At 40.5% G+C, this 14,925-nt stretch overlaps 1 protein-coding gene across 1 annotated transcript in view; it reads right to left on the bottom strand.

The window, feature by feature from the left end:
* FAM171B (family with sequence similarity 171 member B) overlaps window positions 1-11,277 on the bottom strand; it is a 67,472-nt gene extending 56,195 nt beyond the window's left edge. The window contains exon 1 of the mRNA XM_040475596.1: window positions 10,942-11,277. Within this exon, the coding sequence (XP_040331530.1) occupies window positions 10,942-11,155 (214 nt within the window). The 5' untranslated portion in view covers window positions 11,156-11,277. The remainder of the gene's footprint in view (window positions 1-10,941) is intronic.
* Window positions 11,278-14,925: the final 3,648 nt, after the last annotated feature.

Raw genomic sequence — 14,925 nt, 5'->3', positions numbered from 1 at the left:
GGTGGCCATTACTATGCTAACCTGAACCAGAGTATAAGAATACCCTCAGCCAGAGCAGGGGCAGTGAAGATGGAGAAAACTTAACAGATGAGGAATACTTGGGAGATCGACTCACGATTTGGTGACTGACTAGAGGAAGGGGAAGGTGGAGAAAATGGCAAGCTTTCCTTCCCTTCATCTTACCTTCGTAGGCTAGTGAGACACTTTACTGGTTCTTAGTAACAATAAGGAATGGAAGGAAGTTTGAAGAAGGTGATCAAAAGGTAAAAACTCCCAGTGATAAGACACATAAATTCTGAGGATTATAGCTCATTGGTTTTGAAAATTTTTAAAAATATTTTATTCGTTTTTGAAAGGGGGGGAGGGGTGGAGAGACAGGGAGACACAGAATATGGAGCAGCCTCCAAGCTCTAAGCTGTCAGCGCAGAGCCTGAACCCACACGCAAACCGTGAGATCACGAGCAACTGACTGAGCCACCCAGGCACCCCTGAAGATTATAGTTAAAAAGAACAAAAGAATAAAGGAGATTTTTCTATTCTGGAAGTTGTGGTGAAAAATCAAGAGTCTGGTTTTAGACATGCTTAAACTGAAATACCTATGATATATCCACATAAAGATGTCAAAATAATTGGTGGATATATTCAGGAGCGAGCTCTAGGGAGTCTTAGCATATAGATGGTATTTAAAGCATCTTAAGTGGATGAGATCACCTCATGAGAGGCAAGAGTGGGAAGAGAGTCAGAGAATGTTAAATTAAATGAAAAAATAAACTATTTTTCAATTTTTATGTTTTAGAATATAAAGATATTTTAGCTACCTATATATTATAGTATCAAACATTAGATGGTTGGAATATTAATACTTAAGCATAACTTTTTAAAAAATAACATAATTATTGCATAGCAAACTATTCAAATCTACAGACTTGAGATTGTATTATTTATAAGAAATACTGAAAGGCACCTGGGTGGCTCAGTCGGTTAAGCATCCGACTTTGGCTGAGGTCATGATCTCGCAGTTCGTGAGTTTGAGCCCTGGGTCAGGCTCTGTGCTGACAGCCCAGAGCCTGGAGCCTACTTCAGATTCTGTGTCTCCCTCTCTTCTCTGTCCCTCCCCTGCTCATGCTCTGTCTCTGTCTCTCAAAAATAACAAATAAAAACATTTTAAAAAAATTAAGAAATACTGAGAGGGAAGAAAGGGGAGTACATTGGGCCAGCAGATTTTCATCTGCCTTTGTTAGATCTCTATCTTTAAGCTACTGGATCCATGATGGGCCCCATGTACAGTCCCTGCATAGAGTTCCGGACTGTGAACCAGTCCTTATGTACATGAAGCACAATGATCACAGTAAGACTTGGATTTGTCAGGGGCACCTATTCCTTTTCTACCTCCGTGTCTGTGCCCCATGCTGTTTTCTGAAGCTACAACATTCCAAGTCACAACACATGCTATTATTTATCTTTGGAACATCAGAATGTGTTGAAATACAAATTTCTCCATTTGGATTTTCAAATGAAAGAATTCTGCAATACAAAGTTATTCCTCAAAACAAAGAAAATTCTTCACTCTGCCATTCATCTTCATAGCATCTAACTCTCCCAATGTAATCAGTTATTAGTGAAACTGGGAAAGGCATGAATCAAAAAAGTGAGTAGAAAAATATGGGTTTCAGTGAGTTTAGAAACAATATTAATTTTCAAAGCCCAGAACAGCACTGGTAATGAAAACAGCAAGTTTAATTGCTAGCAGATTTAAATCACTGTAAGCTGAAATTACTATTTTGACCCCAAAACTGTTTAAAGACCAAGTATTAATGCATGTTTCAGTGGGTGAGGAAAGGCTTAGGTTTTTATAAATGCCTTCTTGGGGAATTAATAACAACCAGTGTACATCCTCATCTGCTAAAACTGATTGAGGTTTATAATCAGACCTGGAGGGATTAGATGACTCACAAAATCATCAGAGCCCTTGTTAACTGAATCTCAGTGACCCTACCCTTCAGTGGAAGAGCCAAGAACCAAGACGCAGAGAGTTTCTGTGTTGACTGCCAAAGAATTCTGAACAGAGGGTATTTTCAGGTATAAGGTATCCTACCAGTTCATTATATAATGAAAACTGGATATAAAACAATTCGAAGTCATGTGATTTACCAAAAGATATATGTTGCATATTGGTAGCCATTCTACAAATGCAATGGCAGCCATTCCTCAAATGGAATTGAAAAGCCAGAGAATGAAAGAATTGACCAAGGCACATGCATCCTAAGCAACCAGTTCTTTTAAGGGTTAAAGCCTTTTGTCAGGATTAGTTATGCTGCGGTCACACTTACTAATTTTACCCATCACATGTGCACAATAACAGAGAAACTCCACATGTTAAGAACATACAAAACTGTTATTTGAGTATGAATGTTGCCTTTGTTCTTTTCTTGAGTCCACTTACAAAAGCCTAATTAACCATAGCAGGTTTTCTTAACATTTCTGGGGTCAAGGATTCCTTTGAAAATCTTATAGATACTCCGAATACAAGATAATTGCAGACTACATAATTAATTTCAGGGTGTTCATAAACACCCCACACCCTTCCACTGGCTGCCTAGAACCTCTATCTTAAAAGGTAAAAAGGACACTGAGTCCCTTATACACACAGGAAGGAAAAAACATTCACAACTTGTAAGTGCTTTTCACTCCCATGAAATTGCTTACTTGACCCCCTCTCCTACTCGTCACAGTGAGCTCTATTACTTCTGACTTCTTTTCTCTTCAGCCTCAGCCTCCAGGCTTCACTTCCTACATTTTCACATCCCACACCTACAAAGCTTTATTAATTCACAAGACTTCTTCCCTACTTGAAATACTATGATTCAGAAGCAATTTTAAAATACACATCCTTTTGATTCTTCTCATTCACAAACGAGTCAGTTGATAGAGAAAGTTTAGATTATAACAAGGATCACTCGACTTAGTCATATTTACGATGAAAGAAATCATCAAATCATTAACTATCAGTTTTTATCAGACTTTGTAACTGCCAGGTGGTACCACAACATCTAAGATGTGGAAGTCTTCTAGCTTATGTCATATACTTTTCAAACATTGCCAGGGCAAAGCACGTAGGGCAAGGTCATTTCTACCATTCTAGTTCTAAGAGCATGGGATTTCAAGAAGACTTATTATAATCTACAAAGTGAAAAATTTTTAATTTTTAATTATTACATATTTTCATAGATATTAGAAACTGCTCCATTATAAACAGCACTGGAAGATCAGATTAGTTGTTTCATACATTACTATCAAACATTTTTCTTGTTTGTGATCATGAATGAGAGTTAAACTCTGATTTAGGAAGTATTAAGCCAAAGCTTTTCTGCTAAAAGTCCAGAGTCTAATAGATACATATCATACACTGTACTTTGGAAAGTACTTGTTTTATGAAGAGAAGTTATCTGTCTTTAAATGTAAATACTTGGAATACACTAATTCATTTAATATAAATAAGTAGGTGGACTTTTTTTAAACTTCAGGTATATAAATTGAATTGAATATCATCCGTGTTTCATGACACACTCTCATCACTGATCCATGCCTAGTTCATTTTACTTAGTGAAATATTTTTTAAAAATACTACTATACCCATTACCCTTGGAGGCATTTTTCCCCCTTACATAAAAAGCACAGCCTCCCTGTATTTTATTTTTACAATAAATTCATTTTACAATTCTTTTAATTGTAAAGTGTTATTGTAATCGTTTTGAATTTTTTTTTCAACGTTTATTTATTTTTTTGGGACAGAGAGAGACAGAGCATGAACGGGGGAGGGGCAGAGAGAGAGGGAGACACAGAATCGGAAACAGGCTCCAGGCTCTGAGCCATCAGCCCAGAGACTGACGCGGGGCTCGAACCCACGGACCGCGAGATAGTGACCTGGCTGAAGTCGGATGCTTAACCAACTGCGCCACCCAGGCGCCCCAATCATTTTAAATTCTTGTGGTACCTTTGGTAATCTTGTCTCAGTCACCCAGACATTTACAAACAAACTCTACTCATACAAACATGCAGCATGTTTAAAGTTCTGAAGAAACATAATCCATTTAACTATATAGAGTCATATTTTGACAACTTAATTTCTACCCTTTCCAAAAACATGAGAGCAAGCATGAGTGGAATGGGTGACAAAATCCAGTAAGTCACAAACCCCAAGACACTTCTATTCAACTCCTGGTTATAGTTAACCTGGTAGGAAAAACAAATCATCCATCTATCCATCCTGTTTCTATTTCTGTTGTAATAAAAGAGAGGAATAGGTAGGCAGGAATAAAACTATGGATGGTGGCTTTATTTTAGTTTAGAAAAGCCAATCGATATAGGATTATACAATATCCCTAGAGGACTTACCCCAGAGATAACCCAGGGCCCTCAACGCATGAGCTCTGGTTTGAGCTGGACATTCTACCAGCTTCCAACTAACTGGTCACCTAAAACCCAACTAGCATTTAAGTCCATAGATATGAATCGGTATTGGCTTGGCTATAGAAGTGTTTTACATTTCAACAGAGCTAACAAGTGAATTAAAACTACATACTTTTTAAGTAATTCTCTACGGAACAGAAACAAAACTGGACTAAGTACAATAACTGATAATGCGAATGAATGTTTAATTTTTCAATTATTTTCTAACTTGTTATGATATAGAAACTTACTTCAGAAAGAAAGCACACTAAATGGAAATTGAAATCTCAGTCATACATAAACGAAATTCATTTTAAATCTTAATCTCTGTGCAAGACATAGAGCCTTAACATGGAGATCTTAACAGGCATCATCAACTGAAGCTTTCGAGAAGCATAATACAGTATCAAGGCATGACACAGTCTGGGTTCACTAGACCAAAGAAGCAGATTCGACATGTTAGTAATGGTGGCAAATGATTACCACTTCCTTGACACACTCTACCCTACATGAAATGAAATCACACATTTCAGGGGCGCCTGGGTGGCTCAGTCGGTTGGGCGTCCGACTTCGGCTCAGGTCATGATCTCACGGTCCGTGAGTTCGAGCCCCGTGTCGGGCTCTGTGCTGACAGCTCAGAGCCTGGAGCCTGCTTCCGATTCTGTGTCTCCCTCTCTCTCTGACCCTCCCCTGTTCATGCTCTGTCTCTCTCTGTCTCACAAATAAATAAACATTAAAAAAAAAAAAGAAATCACACATTTCAGGCCCAAGTAAAGTGGCCTTTATACTCACAGACATCATCAGCAAGTACTTTAAGAATACTGTCTGGTCCCGATGACACAAACAGTCATAAGAGAATTTAACAGGCAAAGAATCTTGTATGTTTTAGACATATGGATTATGTGTACACAAAGGCCAATTAAAGAGACCTCTCCAAACAATCTTCAGAGCAAACAGAAGCTATTTCTTAAGCTTATGATGTATTGCATTACAACACATAGTTTTCAAAGTTTTAGAATTTTCCAGGTAACTACTATAAAGTATACTTTTTAACAATAGCAGATGGAACATATTGTATCCATTTCCAAGCTAAGGCAACTTGGACAAAAAGAAATTAAGGCACATTACACTAAGCCAAGTGAATGAATGACAATACTGTAGTTAACCTAGTCAGACAGAACATTGAAAGAGAATCCAGTTCACCATTTATACACTTGGCTGTGGAGGTGTGGCGGGAAGAGAGTTTTGTTTCAGAAAAATATTTGGTAGTTTTTGTTCAGTCACATTAAAAACATTAGAAAACCACTACTAAAACAAACTGGACTCAAATTCAACATAATGGCATGTGTTTTTCAACCAGTAATCAACACCAAGATATAGCACCCTTTGGTTACTAAAATCCTGGAAAGAAATCATAATTACCCCATCTGGGAACATGGCCTTTAAGGCATGAGTACTTTAGATAGAACAGTCAATTTCTAACCCCATTTCTCCTACTGATTTTTAAATTCATTGGAAGAGAAAAAAGTAAATAAATGCTTTCACAGATAGATTTCCATCAGGTTGTTTAAGTCAATAAGTTTTCAATCAAGTTATTGAATTTAATAGAAAGTATATAGTAATAGTCTATATCAAAGTTCAAAATTTTTAAGTTGATTGTTATTAAGTGTGGGAGTGCCTGGGTGGCTCAGTCGGTTAAGCATCTGACTTCAGGTCAGGTCATGATCTCACAATTTGTGGGTTCGAGCCCTGCATCAGGCTCTGTGCTGACAGCTCAGAGCCTGGAGCCTGCTTTGGATTCTGTGTTTCCCTCTCTCTCTGACCCTCCCCTGCTTGCTCGCTCTCTCTCTCTCTCCCTCAAAAATAAATAAACATTAAAAAAAGGTTAAGTGTGGTGGGTTCCAGCTATACAGAAGTGTGCTGGGTTTCAGCAATTCTACTCTGAGGCATTTACATAAGTGATATGAAGACATACCCACACAAAGATTTGTCCAAGAATGTAGCAGCTTCATTTACAATGGCTAAAACTGGAAAAAACCCAAATAGCCATCAATAGAAAGAAGCAATAAACCAAAGTGGAGTAATTCATACAATGGAATAAGGCCCAGCAGTAAAAAGAAATAAGCTATTGAACATTCAACAATATGGATGAAACCGATGGAAATTAGACTGCGCTAAAGAAGCCAGACACAAAAGAGTGCCTGCTATATGACTCTGTTTTATGAAGCTCTAGAAAATGCAGAATTGATCTATAAAAATAATTAGAACAGTAGTTGTCTTGGGGTGCCTGGGTGGTGCAGTTAGTTAAGCGTCCAACTCTTGGTTTTGGCTCAGGTCATGATCTCCTGATTCATGGATTTGAGCCCCGCTAGGGCTCTGCACTGAGGGTGTGGAATCTGCTTGGAATTCTCTCCCTCTCCCTCTCTCTCTCCCACTCTCCCCACTCGTATTCTCTAAATAAATAAGCAAACAAACAAAAAAAGAACAGTAATTGTCTCTGGATAAGGGGCAGGAATTGCCTGGGAGGTGGGCAGGAGGGAACTTTCTATGGTGATGTCAAGGTTCTATATCTTCACAGGGGTGATGATGGTTACATGGGCCTATCCATATACCAAAAATACAAAATAGTACAGTTAAGGTATGTACATTTCAATGTATGTACATTCCCCCCCCCCAAAAAAAAATCCCACAGAGTGGAAATGGGTAGAGGTGTGGGTGAAACAATAACAGCAGAATTCAATCACTGTTAAAGCTAGGAGACAGGTGTGGGCTTTTTTTTAATGTTAGTCTGTTTACTTTCTATATATTTAACATTTTATAAAATAAAAAAAAAGGCTAGAAATATATATCAGTGAAATGTACAATCAAAATTTTATACCATGAAAATATATCTCTCAAGAAGCTTTTTCTGTATGCAGAAGACATTTATAAAAATTCACAGAGGTGCCCTGTGTCTGTGCTTCACGTGGAGAATTTGAAATGGAGCTCATTATTTTCTCCAGCTCACCTCGTCCCCACCCCCAGCATGTCTCTCATCTAATGGACCATCAGAGTGAATATGATATGGTTTCTCAGCTACCACCAGCCCCCAAATTAATTCTCCCCTGGTCTCTCAAATATTTATTTCTAACAAATACTGGTGCAGATGGAGAAATTCGAGCTGCTGCATACACCGGAGAAAACAATGGATGTGACAGACCTCGACCTCAGTCTTTATTCTCACTACTCTCTGAAGCTGGTGTTTTAGAAGTTAATGAGAAAATGAAAATTCAGTTTTTTTACATCCTGATTATTTCAATCTCATATTCAACTTCTTTAACCTTACTTCCTAATTTCTCAGCAACACAAAGAGACATAAATTTTCAGAATAACAAAACCCAGAGAATACTAATCAAGGACAATGCTTAATTTCTCTATTATGGACTGACAAGGCTCAGTCATATACCAGTCACTAACTATGCCTTATTAGATTTCCAAATTTTGCCTGTAACAAGTTCTATAGTCCCAAGAATCAGAAGCACCAGAGGCAAAGAATAAACTCAAGCTCAATCTCAGCTATATAAAGGTATATAAATACCCTCCTAGGTCATAAGAGGATTATAAGTGCACTTGGGTAAAGAATCTTGAGTCCTCTTATTATGTCTTGTCAAGTATTAGTATCAAACAGTTCTCTATGGTCAGAATAAGATAAACACTGAAATTAGCTAAAGATCTCAATTTTTTAACCTCTACTTACAAATATTTCTACCTAACATTCCTTTATTTTTACATATCCCCTGCTAAATTCCAGTGAAGAATTTCACAAGGAAATTAAATAGCAAACACTCAAAAGATCCTTGATGCCAGCATTTTTGTTTATTCATTCATTCATTCATTCATTCATTCAACAAATTTATCTATGCCTGTGGGCAACAGATGCTCTTCCAGGTACTAGAAATGTGTATAATAATTTAATAGCAAACAAAACAAGGTTGATGCCCTCACAGAACTTATGTTCTAGTAAGAGGAGGCAAGCTTATAAGAAGGATTGAGGGTAATAAGTGCACGGAGAAGGATCAATACAACAGGGCATGCAGATTACTACTTAATATAGCTGGTTAGGAAAGGCTTCTTTGTTACAGCGATGTGCAGCAAACCTGAGGGATGTGAAGTTCCAGAATTCCGGGCAGAAAAATGGCAAGTGCAAAGGCCCTATCCCAGAGTGGCACTTGGAAAATGAAGAAACAGGGAGCCAGTGTGGCTACAGTGGAGTGAGTTAGGGTCAGAGATGTGAGAGATAGGAGGGGGAGGGGCACCGAGAGGATCTAAGCCTTCCTGGGCCATTTTCAGGGTCTGGGCATCTAGTGTGGAAGAGATGGGAAGCCACTGGAGCACTGTGAGCAGAAACAGTCCTATTTAATGTTTTTAAAAAGATCAGGAGCTGCGAGAGGAGAACAGGCAGGAGCGGAACAAAGGTTGAAACAGGAAGACCAGTTCGATCCAGAGATCACAACGCGCTCAGAGGAATATTTTAACTCATTTGTTTTTTGGTTGTATTTCATTATACTCCATATTCCAATAACTAAAACTGTAATCAACTGGACTGCTCTCTTGTTTGCCACTGGCTTTGGGGAGTTAGTTTTTGAGGGAAAAACAAAAGTCAAAAGAGACTACTTTTCAGGCTCTCATTTGACCTACTAGTGATTCCTTTATTTCAATGGACCTAACAATAGGTAAGTAAGACAAAAACTGCTAGTTTGCAAAATAACCTTTTTCAAAAATATTTTCACAAGTATCAGGAAACAGATATTTTAATTTGCAGCTACACACAAAAGTTCTCATATTATCGCAGTTTTTCATAACCTTCATCACAACATATATCATAGTAGTCAAAACCCCCTTTAACTAATTAATATTCCTGAAATAAATATATAATTTCAATAAATATATCGAAATAAAAATATGTGTCAAACCACGGAGTCCATCAACACTTTCTCAGAATTCTGTTTTGTGGTTAGTTTGTGAAATGACCCTCATAATGAAGACAAGCTCTCAACTGTGCTTCTATGTCTAATTTCTGTAAGTTTAGCAAACAGCATGTTTAACAGCCTCGCCCAAACCCTGTTGGTGGCACTTTCAGTTATAAAAAGCTAGGTAGGAAAACCATCACACAATGCATACCTTTCAGGACTTCTAGCCACGCTTGAGTGTTATTAATTGGTTTAAGAGGGTATGAGAAACACAAGCTTTCCTGCACACTTCGGTGATTTCATCCTATGTTCCCAGCACTCTGATAAATTAAATCATCCTGTCTGTCATGAATCGCAGCTGGCATGCCTGAGTATTGCTCTTTGATGATGAGCAAGCAGTACAAAATAAGATGCTGATTCCACTCTTCAAAATCTCATTTACAGCATTTCATAGGTTACCAAGCAGGATTTTAAAAACAAAAACAAATGTCAAAATACAATTCACTTTGGTTTTGTGGGAACCCAGGCCCACTTGCCAAAAATACCGATAGCTTTTTTCCTTTCTAAATAGCAGGCAGCATCTACAGCAGGGAAGAGCACTGGGGTGGGGGGTGGGGAGAGGCTATTAAAATGGATAATCCAGCTTTCTGTTTACCCATCGAGCTTTAATGGGGGGAAACCAGCCAGGAACTGAGGGATTGTTAGAGCCACACAAACTAGAGTGCAATTCCTCACCCTCATGAATGGTGTCAAGAATCTGCCTCCTTAAGTTCCACTAACAAGTAAGGAGATTCCCCTCTCTGGAGGCAGGCTTTTCTGTAATCACATCACTACTGACTTATCGTATCGTTCCACCTCCCCTTTACCCTTTTCCTTCAACTACAAACTCCGATTCCATTTTGTTTTATTTCATCCTAGTATATTGAAGGCATTCTTGCAAACTGACCTAAACCATTCCTGGGCTAAGAAGAGACAGAAATAATAAAATAAATCAAGATTTCTTTCTCCAGATCTAAATTTAAATAAACCAGGCGGGGCGAGATGATGAAAAGCCGTGTGGGTGTCTATTGCAAGATTTTCCCGTCTCTAGGAAAGAAAAGAATAAAGAACAGAATGCTAAATGGATTTGGGAACGGAGTGTGTGTGTGTGTGTGCGTGTGTGTGTGTGTGTGCGTGTGTGTGTGTGTATGTGCGCGCGCGCGCGTGCAGTCATTCTCAGGGCAAAGGGAAGAATTCAGGAAGAAGGAAGAGAAAAGAAAAAAATCAATCGAGGCAGTCATTCACCACTACCCCTCCCGACCCCTCCCCACCCTACTGCAGTGCTCTGCGCTTCCCAGAAAGCTCAGCACCCCAAAGGGCAGTTTCCCGAAACCAGAGCACAGCTCGAGTCCTGGACAGACAGTCTGGGGAGATCGGGGAGGTGGGGATGGGTAGGGACAAGCGATTGGAAGTGAGCCGGCCACGGGAGAAGCGAGGAGGCCAGCGACGCCAGCTGAGATCCCCCGCGGCGATGGAAAGGCAGGGCCGGGCTACCGGGACCTACCTGGAACAGTGAGGGTGAAGGATGCCCCCGGCACCTCTGGGCTCTCCTCCTCAGCCTCCTCCCGCTGCCTTTGCTGCTGCTGCTGCTGGATGAGGCTGAGGTCGGATCGGCTGAGCTCGGCTCGAGCGGCCGCGGGGACCAGCCGCGCCTTCAGCAGCACCGCGGCCAGGCCGAGCAGCAGGGTACAAGAGACGCGCCGGCTGAGCCTCGCCATGGCCGAGAGCCAGAGGGCAGCGGCGGCATATTGCGGGGCTCCCGGCGGCGACGGACGCCAGGGCTGCGGGCTCCAGCGGCGCCCGCTCGCTCGCTCCCGCTCGCGCGGTCTGCCTCGCAAGCCCTCGCCGGGAGGAGGAGGCCTGGGAGGCGGAGGGGACGGGGGTGGAGGAGGAGGGGAAGTTAGCATCCTCGCGCACGTGATGCGCAGGGCGGGGCGAGCCGGGAGCCGGCGGCCGCGGCTCAGCTGTCACCGGCGGCGGAGCAGCTCGGAGGGCCGGGGCCGCGCGCAGCGCTGGGGCTCGGGGCCGGGCGGCGGCCTCCGAGGGGAAAGGAGCGAGAAGAGCCTTTCTGGGGGCTGGTCGGCCTTCAGATCCTCCAGCCTTACGGAAACATCGGGAAATTTTGCAGAAATGGGAATAAAATTGCCCCCACCTGGCCCCAAAGTAGAGGAAAAGGTGGTGTATTGATTACTCTCCTAAAACACTTAACGCAGCACCCACCCATCAATTAGCCAGGATCTGTGGCCATTCGGGCTTTGCCGCATCACAGCCATCATTGGTTATCCAACACTTAAACTACAGTTCTACCAATTTTAACTAAACTTCCTCTTTCTGCTCAAGTGGGAATTTCTTTCTTTATTATAAAATATTCCTGATTACATTTTGTGTGATTGTAGCCTACACTTCTCGCTTACTCAAAAAACATTATTAAATAAATGCACCCTAGGTGCTTACTATGTGTCAGCATTCACTCAGGTGCTTGAAATAAGCAAGATACAGTCTTGCTTGCATTCTAGGGTTCTCTACCTGTTAGGGCAGGGGAAAATACAAGCAAATTATAATCCAAGGTGGTGGTTACCACTGGAGACGTACGTGCAGAAGGTTGCACTGAGTTTGGAAGAAATTAACTATGTGGTATATGGAAGTCGGCTATGAAACACCAGAGGACCTGGGGTTTTAAGAAGAATAAGAGTTCCATTCGTAGATGGGTACAACCAGGTAGTCTTAAAAACAACAGGGCAGAGGCGCCTGGGTGGCTCAGTCTGTTAAGTGTTGGACTTCGGGTCAGGTCTTGATCTCATGGCTTGTGAGTCCAAGACCCCATCCGGCTCTGTGCTGACAGCTCAGAACCTGGAGGCTGCTTCGGATTCTGTGTCTCCCTCACTCTCTGCCTCTCCCCTGTTCATGCTTTGTCTGTCTCTCAAAAATAAATAAACGTTAAAAAAATGTTTTTAATGGAGCACCATCTACGTGTGTGAAGCCCAGAGATGTGTAATAGTACCATGTGCTTGGAAATTTGAGCAATGATTGTGACAGAGTGGCAGTATTTTAGATTGAAAAGGAGAGTGAAGATCAGGTCATTAAAAAAATAATAGCAGACACCTCTATAGTAATTACTGTGTCCACGCACTGTTTAAGCACTTCATATGTGCTAACTCCTGTAATAACCCTCCAGATGTACATAAGGACATTGACATACACTGCAAGTAATTACCAAGTAGTGAAAGAAAATAATCAGGGAAGGGACTTGGCACCAGTCTACCTAGCAGGATCACTTTGCTATCAGTATGAAAGTGGGATTACTGAAGGATAGATTGAAGGAGAGGAGGCCAGTTCAGAGGTGTTTCCAAAAGCCGGTGAGGAGATGCAGAAGTCTTGTGACACTGGAAGGGAGAGGAAAGGCATGGGAGATTCACTTTTTAGGGCTAGAATCAACAGAGATAGTTGATTGGGTGGGGAAGGGAGATATGTTCAGTATGACACCCAAATGGTCAGACTGAGGATCTTGAGTGGCTGCTTATGTCATCATCAAGATTGACTGGTAATATAGGCTACAGAATAGATGATAGGCTGTGTGTTCAGCTGTGGTCTCTTCGCATTTGGAGATCTCCTAATATAATACAAATGTTATCTGATCGTGACATCATATCATTTTCCATCATAGTTGATTCAGCTGTTTTGGTTGATTGGATGTCCCTTTCCACCTTCACCATTTTTATGTGACTTCCTCCTAATGTTTCCAACTTCCTGGAAAAAAAAACAAACTCCTTGGTAGTGGAAAATTATTCTTCGCCCAAGGGCATGAAAATAATACCTGTTTAACCACAAAGATAATAATAATAATAATAATAGGCATGTTATATATATTATCTCACTGTATCTTTAGAGCAATCCTACGAATTAGTTTTCATTATCCTGTTTATCAAATAGAAACACTGAAGATCAGAGAGGCTACTTACCGTCTTGCTCAAGGCTGTACTAATAATATGTGATTTTGTCTTTCTGCACTTTTTGAAGCTACATGAGCTGTTTAGTGATTTCTAGACAAAAATAAACTATGTGAGCTGTGTAAGTTTTGGAAAACAGATGCCAAAGTGAGGTCCTTCACATTAAACACTATTGTTCCACCCCTGCTTTGCCCTGCCTGTGTGAGCAGGAGCTACTGGTGGGGGGTGGGGGGGTGGAATGCAGGGAGCCTTTATCAGCCTCATCAAGCTGTTTTTGTTGCATTTTCTTCCAAGTTACCTCTGCTCCTGGAGAGAGGAAAGGAGAAAATGGAAACGGCTCCAAAAACCTGACTGGCAGATCAGAAGGGAAGGAAGACTGCCAGGATTTCTGTCATCTGCCTTATGGTGGCCAGATCTTCTTTAATATGTTAAAAGCTGACCTTCCAGAGGCAAAGCCACTGATTTCATGGCCCCAGTAGAGGGTGGACATCAAATCCTTCAATACTGTGGAGTGGTTAAGGAAAAGCTTTGCCTATCAAGATGGTTTTTAGAGGATTTTTAAATGTTCCAATACTCATATAGTTTATGCCTAATTTCTGCGCAATATACAAAAACCATATTATCTCATGCGATCAGGGCTAGCATTTAGCGAATCAAAAAAAGTTGGTCAAGAGACAAATCAATAGATCTTAAATATGTTTTAAACTGTTTGTTTTATCTTAAAATAAATAAATCTACATTTATTTACTACTCTTTTGATATAGGGCCAAGATATTTTTTAAGTATCTAACCACAACCTAGGGTTTGAAGTCATAAACCACAATTATAATGAACCGCTATGATTTGCAGTTTGAGTTTAAGTGGAAGGAGCTCTTAAAGACTCCTGACAAGCAAGCTGAGTGCCAATTCGTTCTATTTAATTTTTTCCCAATTTTTTACAATTTTTTCACCTACTTCGTGTTAAACTTTGTTTTCATAGAAAAATACACCTTGCTCAAATTTATATTTCACCCATTCCTTAAAATACATAGCAAAAATAAGTTTCAGAAGAGACATAACTGAATTTTTGGCACACACGCAGAAAGCAAAACCAAGCAGACTTTCCGGAAGGTGAATCCTGCTAACTCCATGTGGGTTACTTGTCAGTCAGTGTGTTTTACAGAGGAATGGAAGCTGCCAACTGATGTAGGAAGTTATTTTCAAGTTCATAATCTAGGATACTGTTCATGCTTGATACAATGTAACTATTAGTGTTAGAAATTCATTTTTATTTAAAAAAAATACTCCAGAGCCATCAAAAAGCAAAGTATACTACCACACATATATTATATAATAACTTTTTACTGCCTAAGATCTGCTGGTACCTCCCAATTGCTCTTAGCATAAAGTCCATAATCCCTAATAGATTTACAAAGCCATTTGCAATCTATCCTCTGACTACCTAGGCTCATCTCTGAATATTTGCTACATAAACATACTTTGCTATTCACACATGCACACACATACAGACACACACACGCGCGCACACACACACACACACA

This window comes from Herpailurus yagouaroundi, unplaced genomic scaffold (genome assembly GCF_014898765.1).
Source record: "Herpailurus yagouaroundi ecotype Mexico unplaced genomic scaffold, PumYag 140, whole genome shotgun sequence".
Lineage (NCBI taxonomy): Eukaryota > Metazoa > Chordata > Mammalia > Carnivora > Felidae > Herpailurus > Herpailurus yagouaroundi.
Note: the sequence above shows the minus strand (reverse complement) of the source record. Positions and strands in the feature narration are given on the sequence as shown.